The following is a 15,298-nucleotide window of genomic DNA, read 5'->3' on the forward strand; positions in this document are numbered from 1 at the left end:
AATAATGGAAAGGAGTCGTCCTTTCAAGTAGATTCTAAGACGATCCGTTAGGTCAATAAGTGTCGGTTCCTGTTTGCTCATGAAGGCATCCAAACAATAACGCATTAATTCACGATCAGAACACAAAGTATTACAAATTCTCACGCTTAAGTTATTCTTTTCATCTTTCCTGTAAGGGATGGAAATGCAACAAATTTGGAAGCTTGGAGCAACATTCAGCACTCAACGAAAGATTTCGTGCCAATCAAGCCATTGACAACTTAGCTTTGAATGAGATTTTGACCTGCCCATGTCTAATAAAGGAGATATAACATCAATCTCAATGACCATGGCCTGATAAATACAGCACGTAGTCCTGTGAAATTTCTGAAAGCCTTGGAATCGTTTCCAAAGGACTGTTTACCGCTTGATACCAATTAGCCCACACAAATACATTTCTTTTTTTTGCGTTTCCTTGTTGGTATTTTGATCAGTTTCTATGATCTATGATTTGATTTCGCGTCACTGATCGAACAGAGTCTTAGAGTCTCGGAGTCTCTGTTTGACGTTTAGCTTTAAAATGAGGTTGAAAATTGGACCAAAACCTACTAGATGTAGATTAGTTTGAAGCTAGTTAGTTTTATCAGGTTTAATTGGCTTGATGGACTTATGATTGACATAGATATATGAGTTGGGTCCTCGTTGGACCATTGTGAGATGATCCTTCAATACATTTGTGCGATACCATGGAGCGCCATCCATCTTGTTCAGGGGGGCTGGTGCTCTTCAACAAACCCAATTGCTTGATTGATATAGTGTACTCATTAGAAACAAGTGACTACGGCGTTTTATTTTCTGCGTACCGATTTTAATGCTTGCCAAATGGAATCGTTGTTGCCCCGTTCCCTCTCTACGTACTGTTTTTTGTAGTATTTTGGTGGTCAATAAAACCTTCCCGCCAAACAAAGTCCGAAACCTGATTGAAAGTAAATCATTCTTGAGAAACGCGTGTTCCGAAATCGGGTCTTATTATTTGTTGGAATGGTGATTAATTGCACATGCATGGATTGTAATGTTGAACACGGGAAAGATGATGCAATCTTTACTCTAATGAAATCAGGATAATAGAATTACTTCAAGATGATAATAACTTTTGAATTCACGTCTGCCAAGCATGGTTCAATGCAGATGATGAGATCGACGACATGTCCGACCGACCAACCAACAAGCTGGAGGGTTTATAGGACTTTTCGAACCTCCGTGGCGAAGATTTTCAATTCGTCAATCTCAACGGCGAGATCGTCGATCTCTTCCTGCGTCATGAAATCCGGATTCTCGTGAATGTCGAACAGCTCCTTCTCGGCCTGAACGAGGCGTCGCTTCAACTCGCCAATGTTCTTTTCCGCACGTTGGGATTTCTTCAAGAGCTCGGCAGCCTTGTAGATGGCCTTCTCCTTGGAGGGTAGGTTTTCAAGACCACTCAGGATGGTAGAGGTCTGCATTCGAGTCCCACTGGCACCAGGTCCTGAAATCGGAGCACGTAAACAAAGCGAAGAAACAAAGAACCGTCAGAGAGTAAACATTTACATTTAGTCGGCAATTAGGCACAGTGTAAGTACGATACAGAGTACATGAAGCACCACTGTTACTCTAAGATAATGGCCGGCCCTAATGAACTGACTAAGGTTAAACTAAGGTTCGCCAAAGTGTCCAACAGATTCAAGGACCAAGAGGGTTTGAAACAGCCAAAAGAGATGGACATTGGTGTCATTCCTGACACGTTCATTTCCAGTGATGGGCATCGCTCATCGTAAAGTCAACCCGGAAGGTTCCCTTCGTAGACAAGTTACGTTTGCACAAAAGTAAAAGAGGTCTAATTGTTGATCCTGAATTGTATCTATTCTATAGCGTACCAAAAAAAACCCAAATAGTATGTTGCAATGGCCGGCTTGAGAACAATAATTAACTTTCATCCTGGCTATGCAATATGAAAAGGGATTTAAGTGAAGGTAGGAGAGCTGAAAAGAAATATTTCTTATCTCAAGAGGGAGAATTGCTATGTGTATTTCTTTGACGAGGGTTTGATCGCAAGAACCAAAGAAGTCATTGATTTGAATGCCTCAGTTTGCCTTTGAGGATAGTCAGCTTTTTCTAAGTTTCCCCTCTAATAAAGGTGTGTGGTAAGTAGTGACCTTTTACTCTGTTAATGGTTGAGCTTTGGGTGATCTTGCCATCATTGTCAAAGTCTCTGAATACGGCCAATATTTCGGTGTTCTTGTACTCGCGAGCAAAATCCAGCGGTGTTCCTTGGTACTCCATCCAGGTCCCTTTTAGGGTAGGATCCGCTCCCAATTGCAACAACAGACGGACGGTTTCGCCCTGATTGCACCACACTGAAAGAAATTAATCAAACAAACCACTTCAATTTGGTGGATGGCGGGACACGCAGTGTACAACAGATTTGAACAACAGTCTTGCTTCTAGGTGCTTGTTATTATGTTAACCCGAGCACGAGTTCATTCGGAAACTCCATCGAGGTTTGGAACCATTTCAGAGAGAGTTGAAACCTCACAAGACTCCAAACCACATGTTTGCCCAAGGGCCATAGGTACGTAAGTAGGTGCTCACATAGAACACCTCAGATTAATTAGCACCGAGACTCGCCAGAGTTCTCAAGGGCAGCCTTTTCAGTGTGACCTCCTTCATAAGTTTAGTCACGGACTTCTAGAGATGTGGACTGCGAACGGAAGCCAAAATTTCGTATCTCCTAAACCGTTCATCTTATTCCAAATAAGCACTTGATACGACCGCAAGATCTGGTTGAATAGATTAACTTGGCCAAATTTCAGCCCAAAACTGTGTTGGGGGTGCCAGAGTTGTGTAGTAATCAGTACATGAAATTCGAATTTTCGGCCTGCTCTTGGTCAGCTACATAAGCTTTGAACAACATAAATTTGAAACGATCCACTTTACAAGTAAATGATATGATAATGACCTACCTTTAATTGAATAGATCTACGTTTATTGTTTCATTGCTTTAATTCGGAAAGTGGCTCAGAGATGCCTTGACCAAGAGCAGGCCGATTTGGCAGTCCAGATTTCTAGAAGTCCGTGGTTTAGTTTAAGGCAAATTAAGACGAGTGCGATGTTCTGTGGGTTAGTAAATGTTCGATTTCTTTGATTCAATATCTGAATATCTGTTAGGTAAACAAGCCAAACTTATTTCCCTGCATCTGTACTTATAAGATCAAAAAAGGAAACTGATTGGCTGGTTGGATCATCTTCTAAATCCCGCGATATCGGAACGCACCACGCCACCGGCAACCCCTGTACTGTTCAAATAATATAAAACCTATCCCGCAAATCCGTTCATACCCGCTAGGTGCAAGCAGGTCATGCGATCCTTGTCATGAACGGAGTAAGCGTCGAGGTTGCATCCGGCCTCCACCAAGACCTTGAGGATGTCGTTGCGCCCGATGGCCGCTGCCCGATGAAGGGGGGCCTCGCCCCATGTCCACTCCAGCCGACCCAAACCACGACGAATCTCCTCTTTCCGAAGGTAATGCTTCACTTTTTCTGCAAAGGCAATTCAGCAATCATGCATGATTAGTCGAAATGGAAACCGGGTTCGATTCTCAGCGTTAAACGATAAAACTTTGGAGAACTGAGCCCAGGTTTTTAAAGCCTAGGAATGAATCTTTAAAGAAGAAGAAAAAATCCAACTTATAAAGTATAGTACGATTTTTATTATAAGTGGGTCATCGATAATAGCTATTTATTCAATAGCGGGGGCTTTCTTTGCATGAAGTTTATAAAAAAGACTCTTCAAGAAAGTTGACACGAGTGAGCTTCTCTTCACACAAGAGGGCTGAAGCATAACAAAGGCCAACGAGTTCTTTGTCAACTTTTTGAAACCCGAACTTGAATAAACTACAAATAAAGAAAGCTCAGGGTATTGAATGCACAGTATTCTTTGGCGATAACGGGTACGTTCATGTTATAATTTTCACTCGAAACCAAGGGGGAATCTTCTTTCTCTTCACCAGTGACTGGAAACTTATTTTCCAGCCACTGGTGAACGCAGCCACGAAATTAAGTTTCTAACCGTGGCACATGGTTACCTTTGTATACATTTTCCAACGTTCTTTTACATACACATTTTCCTTCTCTAGCTTGTTATCCAAGGGATTGAACTGACGGCGCATCTCACACGAAATGCCTCGTCTCTCACTGACGCTTTGTCGTATGCCCGGACAAGGACACTAAAGAGGACATTGAAATATTGATAACATAACAAAAATGCGCCCAGTCTTCTCGAATTTGAATTCGAATCCGTTTGTGTTCCATGTTGTGAGGTGATGATAGAGTAACGTACTAAATCTTAAGGCCAATCCTGGATTACTTTGAAGCAATGCAACAAATCTAATGCTCCATAAACAAAAGAGCCACCTAATCTTCATTTCTTACACAAATCTACAAAGATTTGATTATCGGTTTAGTGTTTGCGGTTCTTGGCTGAACTTAAAAATGTGTTTTAGGCAAGTTGTTCACAAAATAGACATACGCACCGGTTTTTAGAGCCAATGAGGACTGTGACTTATTTATTTTAGCAATTTTAGTCAATCTTTCTATCCCAAAGTTTATCAAGGTAATTCTGACTTTGGATTAAGAATTTGTGCAATTTTTCTTGGTACTTGCAGTTAGATAACGAGCCAAATATCTATGTACAGTAATGTAACTTGAAACCAAGTGTGTGTGTGTGCGTGTGCGTGTGTGTGTGTCTGTCTAAAAGTTAACAATTTCTTAGGAAACTGAAGGGACATTGACTTGGCACGGAAAAAATGTATTGACTTGTCAAACTCTTATTTGTTTTGGGTCGCACATTATTCGCCGGTCTTTCTTCACAACTTCATGTTTGAAATTTACCTAAAGAGACCCTGTTTAGCTGGAATAGCAGAAAAATGGATCAGATTTATACCAAAAAAAGGTCTTCGTAGCGAGTGGGTTTGTCATCTCCAGAGTGATTGAACTCTGAATTGAAAGCTATTGGGTGTTGCTGCAGTCTGTGGGCCGATTTGCTCTCAAGTTGAGAAGACACATTGTCGATTGTAAGACCCCAACAATCATAAGCCACAATATTATCTACCCTCCAGTCTGACCTCGACTCCAAAACATTGGAGAAGAGGCCCAGTTCGAATGAATTGAAGTTAAATCACGAGAGCAACTCCTACTGGACGGTAAGCTCGTTCGTTCGATCGGTGAGATTGATTCCATTACCAATGTTGTTGTTGTAAACGGCATCAGTCAGAGCCTGTTCCCATCCCATTTTGGATCACTAATGAGCTGATGGACTTCAATCAGTTAGAAGAGCACAACGGAAAGAAAAAACACGCTTCCGATTGTCCAAAAAATCTAAACACAACGTGAAATTCTTCTTCAAAGATTCAAAGATAATAATACGTTCGCTTATCGGCAGCCAATCACATTCCACTTGTAATCTTTGGCAAATAGGTGTTGTTGACAAACCTTGTCACATAGGTGAGATGAGGCCTTCTTTGACGCTTTAATCTTCTTAAATCAGTTGTTGCAAGCGAATTGGGCTCTCCCATTTCAAAAATAGCATTTTCTATTGTAACTCCCACAGCTCATTTACAAGTTGAGGAACTTTGAATGATCTTAATAGGAGGAACGAACATGAACAAAGACACAAATAGCTTTGTTTTGGAACACGAGGATATGGTTTATTGGTCAGGGTGGGGGATATTCTTACAAACTTTAAGTGTTAGTTTCATCATCAATTATCATCAGGAGGAATTGAGTATGTCCATGAACAACGCATACATAGTTCTAGTACGCGAAAGAAATGGCGGCGGGACTGGCAATGTACAAAATATACAAAGTATCAAAAAGTCCTTTGTAGAAAAATAAAAGGAGGATGCTTTTAGCTCATCAGATCTTTTGACGTGTGAAAGTTCTGGGTTCAAGGAGAGGGCGAGTATGTATGTGTATACTTTACTCCTCACTTTGTATCCGATCGAGATGGACTCGTTTCGAGTCCAACTGAGCAGGCTCGATAGATCTATCTGCTCTGTCTGTAGGTAGTTAAAATTATTACTCCTGGCTGAGATTGGCAGCCCTCTTTTTGTCAATGCGATCTCTGAGGTCCAAGAGAACGGCGTGGAAGACTCTGTCGTTGACATGCTTGCTCATTTGCATTAACAAGAACCAATCCCCGTAGTTGGCCTTTTCCAGGACCGTGCTGATATCTGAGCGGTTCACCAAACGGGCACGATTGCACAGCAACATGAATCGAGAGTGTCTAAAAAGAGGGTGGTCAAATCATCATCACTTGAAATGTTCTACTATCGTTGGGCCGGGTACGCTGCTCCACAAAAAGCGTCCTCAAAACAAGAGAGAATAAATAAATGAATATTTAACAACATGATTCATACCGGGAGGCGATGGACACCATCCTAAACATGAGATGAATGGCGGTCCAGATGGTGACGAAAATGAACCAGAACCACAAGAGAACAAAGATCTTCTCGTTGATGATGTTCATGGCTAGAATGCACAGTCCATCTCGGAGTTGGACCGTTCCAGATGTACCGTAGAAATGGAACGAGCACTTGGTCACCTGGAACAAGCAAGATCCAGTATGAATCACATTGGACGTTATTTTTCTTATCCTTGTGAGAAGTCGAAAACTCCTAAACGGTGAATGAATTGGTGATAGAAAAGTGCCAAATGCACCGATTGAGACTCCTTAGTTCGGTCACATGAAAGTGGAGCCAACACCAAGAGCACCAAGACCTTTAATCCCAACCTATCAGACAATGACGTGGCTTCGCGCACTGGTTGCAAACAATAGGCCATTACTTGGGTGTTGGGATCAGAGTGGGACTAGCCCATGGGGTTGAGGAATTGGTCAAAGCTAAAGGTCTTATATCTTGTCAGTCTTCTTCATCCTTAACGATTTTCTTGAACTATCCAAGTGGCCTTGTATGCAATTCCAGCTACCATTGGGTTCCCCAATGTTCGTTGGTCTTCAAAGACGGCATCGAGCGCCCTGTCAGGCTTTTCAATCTTAAGGATTTGCGCCATAATTCTGTAATCTCTGATCATTCTCTTTGTTTAAAAATCCCCCCGGAGTGGCTGGATCATATGCAGTTAGCCACAGTACGTTTTGTAGGGGTTGGTTGGCGCATTAAATGGCGCATTGATTGGCGCACTCACCTTGGGGAAAACTCGGTTCATGGGGTCAGTTCGGGTCTCAAAGGGCTGCTCGCTCACTGAGAGCACTTCCGAGCCGTAGGTGGTAAACTGACCATTGAAGAAGATGTCCATCAAGAAGATCTAAAACGTCAAGAGCAGAATTACGTATGTTGTACCATTAGCACAGGGCTGGTTGACGTTTGCATCCTGTTCGTTCATAGCTAGCCAGAACCACGCGTCGGCCTACCTGGAACAGTATGTTGACGAGGTTGAGCACTTCGCACAACACAAACTTGAACACATAAGGGTTGTGCGATTGTATGGTCCGAACATAGTAGGCGACCACGGCTTTCCGCTTATCCTCGGCCGCCTCCGTTCCGTGGAGCATGACCCCATCCAAGCCCTGAATGAGCATGTCCAATTTACCGCCTGCCAATGAGAACGACATCTATATGACCAATGACCAATGAGCACCTTTCTAGCAGTCTTGGAATCATCCAGTTCAAGTGAGCGAGCGAAGTCAAGTCACGCGGGTGGTGATCCCGCATCACCCGGCATGGTTGCGGCACTGACCTTCGTTAAGCTTCCAGAGATAATGTGGCGTGTAGCACAGAACGGCTTGGAAGAACAGGACGAGGCAGACCCATTGGTACCAGGCGTGGCGGATTTCGTCGCCATCCTCGGTCCACCTAATAAGACCACCAGACACAATGAGACGATGAGTGACACAGGCGTTCATGGATCAGACAGACGCACGAGGTTGTGTGTGTGTGTGAGAGAGAGAGTGTCAACTTACGAAATGTGTCCGGATTCGTTCTGCTGCACCCGGTTATGCAGGGGTGCCACGCCGGGATGAGGCACCTCCGTGCCCACCTCCTTGGTTAAGTGGCTCGGAATGGTGAAAGTGCCGTGGATCCAACAATGCGTGTCCATCACACCTAAGCGAAGGAAGGAAGGAAGGTGGAGTTAGAATTCGAGTGGATGATGATTATCCATCCACCTTCGGGCAGTGGAAAAGGCGGAAGTTGGGGGCTTACTTTGAGACACGCCTTCCACGATGCAGGAAATGGGCGCTCCGAAGAACTGGGTGAGGGTCACGAGCATCGAGCACAGGATGAGCAAGCCAAAGGTGAAACGATAATGCAGCCGGAACGTGCTGTTATCGATATGGCTGACTCGCCCCTTTTGGAAGTAGCCCGAGAACCCGCCAAATGTATCATACATGGTGGTCTGGCTTTCGGTCGGCTCTTCCGTTCCACTATCCCTGGATCCTTTGGGTCCGATCCCCACTAACCGGTGGGTGAAGGACGTGCAGGCTGCAGACGAAGAAGAAGCCCACCCCGGCTGGTCGACTAATCAAATGTGAGAGCTGGAAAGACACATGTTGTGCTTGTATCAGGTAGCAGTGCTGGCTGGCCCAGGGCTCCAAATATGCGGGCAACAGCAGGGGGTGGTGATACCCGAGAGTGGAATCGTCCGAATGTAGATGATGGCTACGTGATTAATGATGCCTGCGTCATGGATGATGACGAGACCTGACAAAGCTTTTGTGCATTCATGAAGACATTTCCGACGACGTCGTCATCCTTCATTGAGGCCAAGTGGAAAGTTCTAACGCTAGCTCGCTACTTCTACAGGAGGAAGACCAACCATCATCCATAGGGTGGTTTTCGGTCGGGATGCCATGTGGCCACCTAGTCTCTCTTGCCTTCCTTCCTGCCTGTCTCCTCCGACTCAGTCCCCCCACCGATGACCACCCTTTGAACCGGCCCAGCCGCCAAGGCTGAACTCCATCCAGTCCAAGGTCAAAGGCCCAGCCTAGCGTGGTATCACTGGTATGGAAATTATGGAAATGCTTGAGCTGTCCACTCCAGAGGTCTGATTTGAAAGCTCTGACTAAGCTCCTCGGAGTTAGGGAGGGCTTGGGACGTTAACCGGTATGAAAATAATGCTCTGGCCCAAATGTTGAGGCTCTACTTTATCTGGGGAACGTGGAAGTGTGCTCATTATCCATCCCAAAATTTGGGCGATTGGGGTCCTGGCCACCGAGCTGCCTAGGCGCCCAGTGGCCCTGGCCACCGAAAGCTTAGGTTAGTTCTAAAAAATGACAATAATGACTTCAAAAGTCACGCTGCACAAATCTTGGGATGGATAACGGCTACATGGAACGATTGGCAAACAAAGTGAGAGCTGACCGCAAAAGATTAGCACCAGTGGCAGCCATGGCTACTAGGGGATGTACTAACTTACAGAAGACTATCTCTCTTCGGGTGGATATGGAGTGTGCGGGAAGTGATCCTTCAGTCTGAAACAATTGAACAATGGCTAGAGGGCTGGCTGGGCTGGCTGAGCTGGCTGGGCACGCACAAAGACGTCGTTCATGAGGTTGTGTGAGATGGCTGGGCCCAACCGATTTCCACATTGGTGATCACTGAATCCACTCATCGGTAATCATCCATGAGTGAATCCCAGGATGGCGTGGCCCAGAGGGATGACAGGAGGAAACCTCTCATCAAAGCAAAAATCAAGATTGACTTACCTATCGATCTATCGTTCTAGCCACACAACAGGTCACTTCCTCGTGTAACTTGGGAAATTCGCTCAGGGATGCGAGCGATGGGATGGATGATCGATCGCTGGAGGACCAAGCGAGCGAGCGAGCGAGCGAGCGACCAAGCGTTGGACCAAGCGTTGGAGTAACCGCTGCATGGGTAGGTAGTCCCCACACAAGGTGACCATCGGCTCAGTTCGATCGATGGGTGGTACAAAAACCAAGTTGAGCCACGAATACAAGTAGAAAGTACGTGAAAAATAAATGGCATTAGCCGAGTCGCCCGTCAATCAATCTTTTCCGGCACCTAAGGACTGTTTGGGCCACCAACGCTGTTATTAAGTTCACCAGCATCCTATATGTGCCAGGGCCGATCCCGGCCGATCCCCCTGACCAATCCCTGGCCATCAACCACGTACGTCGCCCCAGGACGAAAACCACTAGCCCCTTAATGTCGAGGGATAAGCATTGCACTCGATTGCACTACTACAAATGTGGTAACCAAGTGTTTCCGGTGACACGGTGACAGCTTGGGCCCTAGATTTGGTCACCCCAGTTATAACAGCCGCGCCTGGAGTTCATTTTTTCCAGACAAGAAAACCACGCAGCATCAACGATAGGGACCTTCAAGCTAATGTCAAACTAAACCTTTTGAGAAAGATGGCCACGAAACCTCCATTTTGAGTCGTCCGGGGGGGGGGTGTGGACAAGGCGGATGTACGGTACAGCAGCAGACGCTTCCAAAAAGACCTAACATGCGTGTACTGCATAAGAGGGCAAAGCTTTGAATGGTTCATGACAAATTTGATTCACCTTGGGTTCAACCAACATANGTCAAATCGACGGAGATTCTTAGGACAGTCGTCCTCCATCTTGACTGGAATCTTGAGTTAATACTTATTGTCGACCGTTATTAATCGCAGACTCGAATGTTTTATTTTGTATCAACCCGCACGTGGTTTCATGCATGAACGCAAATTTTGAAATGCGACAATACTAAATTTTACCCAGTCGCATTTCAAAATGTGCGTCCACGAAACTATCTGATACTCTCAGTAGATGCAACTAGGGACCCTGGATGCAGAGACCCGCGAGGTTGTGTATACGTCATCAAATTCGAGCGATCTGATTGGCTGCCAATTGTCCACGAACTTGGAAACTTTCTCAACAGGGAGTCAGTCACTTCCAAAAAGACCTAACATGCGTGTACTGCATAAGAGGGCAAAGCTTTGAATGGTTCATGACAAATTTGATTCACCTTGGGTTCAACCAACATATTCTACAGCATTAAAATGTCTTTTGCCATTAGAATTGTATCAGTATTGTATTTCTCAATAAAATATAGCTGTCACGCTGATTTCTTGCATGCTGCCAGTGTCAATTTGGACTAAAGCACTACAAAAAAGAAAGTACAACCATATTCAACAAATTGAATTGAAAAGTATAAGGGACTTGTTCCTTGAGAGACTCAGGAAGTTCACATGCCATAATGTTAATTTGAATAATGGAATGAAATATGTGTGCAATCTAATCTTATGAAAAAATGGATTCAGAAAGTATTTAGAAAATAACAAAACTAATTTTAATATTCTAAAATACCATATCCATGAATCAGCTTGTCTTTGAGTAAAATTTCGCAGTGTCCTTGAAAAAAATGTTCATGGTGCTTGTCATGACATTACTCTTTCTTATACAGCCCATCAATTTAGAATCTGTTTGGAAACTGTTTAGTACATCTGGTCGCTTATTTTTTTGAAGTGGAGCCACTTGTCAAACCTCGCGCGTCTCTGACCAGGGTCTCTAGGTGCAACTGGGTACAAATCGCATCTCAAAATATGCACTCACAAAACCATGCGGGGGTTCCTTATTGAGTTAGCTGAACGGTCATATCATTGTGTTGCAAAAGGTTTTCAGGGATGAAGTCGAGAATCTTGAAATGCGGAATTCGTTGAATGCACCTTTCCACATGGATACAAGTGGATGATCACTTGCAGACAAACATCGGTATAAGAAGATTTGATCTTTTTTTCCTGTTTGGTTTTTCACGGGCTTTTCTAACCGCTACAGAGAATGTAATCCCCAGTACTATTAAAATGAAAGTTGACGATTCGTCCCTTTATTACCCTTCAATCTTTATATGATATTTGGTCTACCAACGAATTCAAGTTGACGGACCAAGCTAGTCCTTGAATGTAGGATTGATCTGGAATGGTATCTAAAAATTTGTTGAAGTCTGACTTGAAAAGATGCTACCGGAGCAACAAGGCCTACGTATTCCCTACGAATATCAGAGGGAAGCAAATTAAACAATGAAGGAGCCAGAGAAAGAAGAGATGTGGACTTCATTGTTCAAACTAGCCTGGATTCTCGAGGACTTGAAGGTGCTCTCAAAACGCACATTAAGCCTCAACGGTCACTACAATTGACCCTAAATCCTGGGTTGGGACAAAGCTCATGGATGCTTTTGAAGACATACAGTATCAGACACCTTTCGAACCTTCTCTGAATACTGTACAATCCCAACCTTTCTAGCCTCTCCCAATATGAGAGCTCTCTCATATCCTGTGACGTTCCTAGTGAAACATCTTTGGACTTGTTCTACCTTTTACAAACCTGCTGAACTCATTGGAGCCCTCATGGGTGAGGCATATTCAAGATGTGGCTGGACAATCGACTTGTACAGAGTTACTGTACTCTGGACTTAAACGTGCGATATATCCAGCCACACATTTGAAAAGCTTTACCCACCCTCAACCGGATATGCTCATCGAACTTTCCATTATTTTGGAGGACTACATCTAAATCCTTCATGGATGAGACCTGCTCAATGTCCTTACCTTCATCATCTAATAGTGGAGTGTCTAATGGCGTCGACCCAAAGGTCATTGAGCGGAATTTCATTCCATTCAAAACCATGTTACTCGCAGCAACCCAGGAATAAATTTGGTCTAGGACCTTTGCCAGACAACCAGAATCCTGACCATTCCTACCAACTACCAATTTGGTATCGCAATATTGTATTGGCCATTGCTACCAGAAACTAACTTTGTATCGTCGGCATAAGAAGAGAGACTGGTAGTAATACTAAGCTTTTGAAGCGGGGCAACAAATATTATGAAAACTATTATAATGGGGAGAATAATAAAATATCTGACAAAAATAAGATAGCACACTTAATATGACTAGAATTGTTTAATGTGTGAACTACTCTAAAATCGAATTGATGATAACAGAAGGAGTTTAATAATGGACTAATAGTCTGGAACCAAACTAGAAAAAAATAGTTTTTAAACACTCTCACTGTTCAAGAATGTTTAAGGGACAAGTGATCCATTTATGAGCAGAGCGCATGAAAATGAATGGTAACGTGTACAAGATTTGACATATCCCAAGTGCTTTGACAAGCCGTTTGATCCGTTTGATGCATCCAAGTTTCCTGCACCTTTCTTTTCTCAAGAACGACATGTCTTGGCAGAAATCGAGCAAAAGTGGAATGACCTGGGACAAAAATCTTTTGACAAGAATGTTAAAACGGATGTGTTCTGGATTAATATTCATGAGTTGGAAGATGCCAATTGGGAATGTAGATATCAAGTCCTTACAAATGGAATTCTACGGATTCTCTGCTTACCCATTTCAAATGGAGAAATTGAAAGAGTGTTTTCTCATGTGACAGAGGTGAAAAGCAAGAAGAGAGCTGCAATGAAGACCGATACACTTGAGAGTATCCTGTACTGTAAATTTGGGCTGTCGAAGTTTGACAAAACAGTCAAGGAATTTGACCCTCCCCGCCGCATCCTGCAGAATAACAGCAATGTTTATGGGTGAAATATACTATAAATAACAACAAAGCTCATCTGGTGATTAAATTTTAATATTTGGTTATTTTTCTCGCAACCCCAAAAATCTGGTGATAAAACTGGTTAGCACACTGTACTTAGAATTGACGGATTCAAGAATATCTCGTGGCAGGCCTCAAATTTGGACAAAAAAGGTCGTTAGAGGGTTGGTAGACATTTTTTAGACATATTCATCGGTTTTCTCACAGAAATGGACAATTCACTGAACATCAAACGTGATTTGAAAGGGTGAGGACCGATGGGGAAATGAAACTCTGACTAAAGCGTTAGATCTGCCATGAGGCATACTTTTGTGCATAGATTAAGAATCCTTAGAGCATGCAGATTCAGATGGGATGGGTCCCGTTTCATCACATTTCATTTCATGTTCGGTACCACCGTGCCGACTTGAGAAGCGAAATAATTTATCATACTGTTCACTCAATTAGGTTTGGTTTTACACTCAATTAGGTTTGGTTTTTCACGGCTCTTTGGTAAGACATAATTACTTTAAAACCTAAGAAGTTTATAGCTCATTTATGTTTATGTTTAGCTTTTAGCAGTTTCTCTCTGATTTGTATTGTAGTATTTCTAGTTCCAAATCGTTAGGTGTAGTTCTTTAATTTGATTGTATTGGTCCTTTACAGTTAGAATCTATTGTTCATTAGTGCATTGATTTTATTTTGTGTTAGACCAGTTTGTTGAGTTTATTTCTGTGTTTTTGTGTTGTTTTCCTAGTTTACATATGTTCTTGATTCCTTGCTTTTGTCTGTCCCTTTCTTCTTGTTTACTATCTCCATCTTAGATTTGTATGTTTACTTTGATGTGAAGTAGTTCATTTCTATGTTGCTCTATTGACTTGTATCTCACGACAAGATTGCACAGCCTTTTAGTTCTTTTCCTTTCTCTTGGTCTCTTGGTTTTTCTGCTCATTGATAGTTCCTCTGCATTCATGATGGAAGCTATTTTAGGAAAAGTCAGCAAAGAGGCTAGACAATGTTTGGACTTGGTCTTAGCTGGTAAGTTTCCTTCCATAGTCAATAAGCCGTTTATTATAGAGGCTTTAGTTGCTTGGGTCAATGAAACCAGGGTGCTGTTTGAAGAAGAGGCTCACCCAGTATTGAGAAGTCGACTGATTTGACCAATGTAGAGGTTGAAGAGGTGTCTCCACTTACAGTAGAGCAAGATAAGATAGTTTTGGAGAAAACAGTCTGTCCTGTTTACCGGAAGCAGCCTTGTCCTGAAGAAGGAAAAGGCTGCCAGTTTGACCACCCTAAATGGTGTCAAAAACTTCTCAAGTTCGGCCTTGAGAAGTACAATAGGAAGAAGGAATGTTCAAAGGTAGATTGTCCTTTTTTTCACCCGTACATGTGCCGTCAGTCCATGAGACTTAAGACGTGCTCGCATGATTGTATTGAGTGGACAAAAGAGGACACATAGATCACGTTAAGGTTCAGATGGAAGTGTATTTCTTGACTAGACATGCTCAGAAGTAACCGTCAATCATAACTCGCATGACAACATCACAACATACCAACTCCTTTTTTTTGTGTATGAATGGAATGAAAAACCATAATGAACGAAATATAAGAACTATCATGCATGAAAGCGAACAATCTGACGTCGATCTCGAATTGGTCACAACACACCAAACATACCACGTGCTTTAATGTACGGTGTACCTCCGTCCACGTAGAAGAGACGCAAAGAAAGG

At 43.2% G+C, this 15,298-nt stretch overlaps 2 protein-coding genes across 5 annotated transcripts; both read right to left on the minus strand.

The window, feature by feature from the left end:
- Positions 1–982: 982 nt before the first annotated feature.
- LOC131888219 (ankyrin repeat domain-containing protein 31-like) lies at positions 983–5,435 on the minus strand. The gene is made up of 4 exons (XM_059237018.1): positions 5,257–5,435; positions 3,355–3,555; positions 2,172–2,372; positions 983–1,504 (listed from the first exon to the last, which is right to left on the minus strand). The coding sequence occupies exons 1-4, from the start codon at positions 5,303–5,305 to the stop codon at positions 1,218–1,220; spliced, it is 738 nt and encodes a 245-aa protein (XP_059093001.1). The 5' UTR covers positions 5,306–5,435; the 3' UTR covers positions 983–1,217.
- Positions 5,257–9,891, minus strand: LOC131888218 (innexin inx2-like). Of its 4 annotated transcripts, none has more exons than XM_059237014.1 (8): positions 9,734–9,891; positions 8,232–8,563; positions 7,991–8,132; positions 7,768–7,883; positions 7,442–7,623; positions 7,216–7,335; positions 6,432–6,616; positions 5,257–6,298 (listed from the first exon to the last, which is right to left on the minus strand). In XM_059237014.1, the coding sequence occupies exons 2-8, from the start codon at positions 8,416–8,418 to the stop codon at positions 6,091–6,093; spliced, it is 1,140 nt and encodes a 379-aa protein (XP_059092997.1). In that variant the 5' UTR covers positions 8,419–8,563; positions 9,734–9,891; the 3' UTR covers positions 5,257–6,090. The 4 variants fall into 4 exon arrangements, with proteins under 4 accessions (XP_059092997.1, XP_059092998.1, XP_059093000.1 ...); XM_059237015.1 differs by lacking the exon at positions 9,734–9,891 and adding an exon at positions 9,445–9,505; XM_059237017.1 differs by lacking the exon at positions 9,734–9,891 and adding an exon at positions 9,390–9,455.
- Between the last annotated feature and the right edge of the window lie 5,407 nt (positions 9,892–15,298).

This window comes from Tigriopus californicus, chromosome 10 (assembly GCF_007210705.1).
Source record: "Tigriopus californicus strain San Diego chromosome 10, Tcal_SD_v2.1, whole genome shotgun sequence".
In the NCBI taxonomy this organism is placed as follows: Eukaryota; Metazoa; Arthropoda; class Copepoda; order Harpacticoida; family Harpacticidae; genus Tigriopus; species Tigriopus californicus.

Bases quoted from the DNA above. Each gene is read 5' to 3' on its own strand.
- LOC131888219 (XM_059237018.1), bottom strand. From the start codon at position 5,305: ATGGGATGGGAACAGGCTCTGACTGATGCCGTTTACAACAACAACATT. The intron at 3,556-5,256 runs GTAATGGAATCA...TTGCCTTTGCAG, and splicing joins CGTTTACAACAACAACATTG to AAAAAGTGAAGCATTACCTT. The intron at 2,373-3,354 runs GTATGAACGGAT...AATTTCTTTCAG, and splicing joins GACCTGCTTGCACCTAGCGG to TGTGGTGCAATCAGGGCGAA.
- LOC131888218 (XM_059237014.1), bottom strand. From the start codon at position 8,418: ATGTATGATACATTTGGCGGGTTCTCGGGCTACTTCCAAAAGGGGCGA. The intron at 7,336-7,441 runs GTAGGCCGACGC...TTGACGTTTTAG, and splicing joins TCGTCAACATACTGTTCCAG to ATCTTCTTGATGGACATCTT. The intron at 6,617-7,215 runs GTGAGTGCGCCA...TGCTTGTTCCAG, and splicing joins TGAACCGAGTTTTCCCCAAG to GTGACCAAGTGCTCGTTCCA.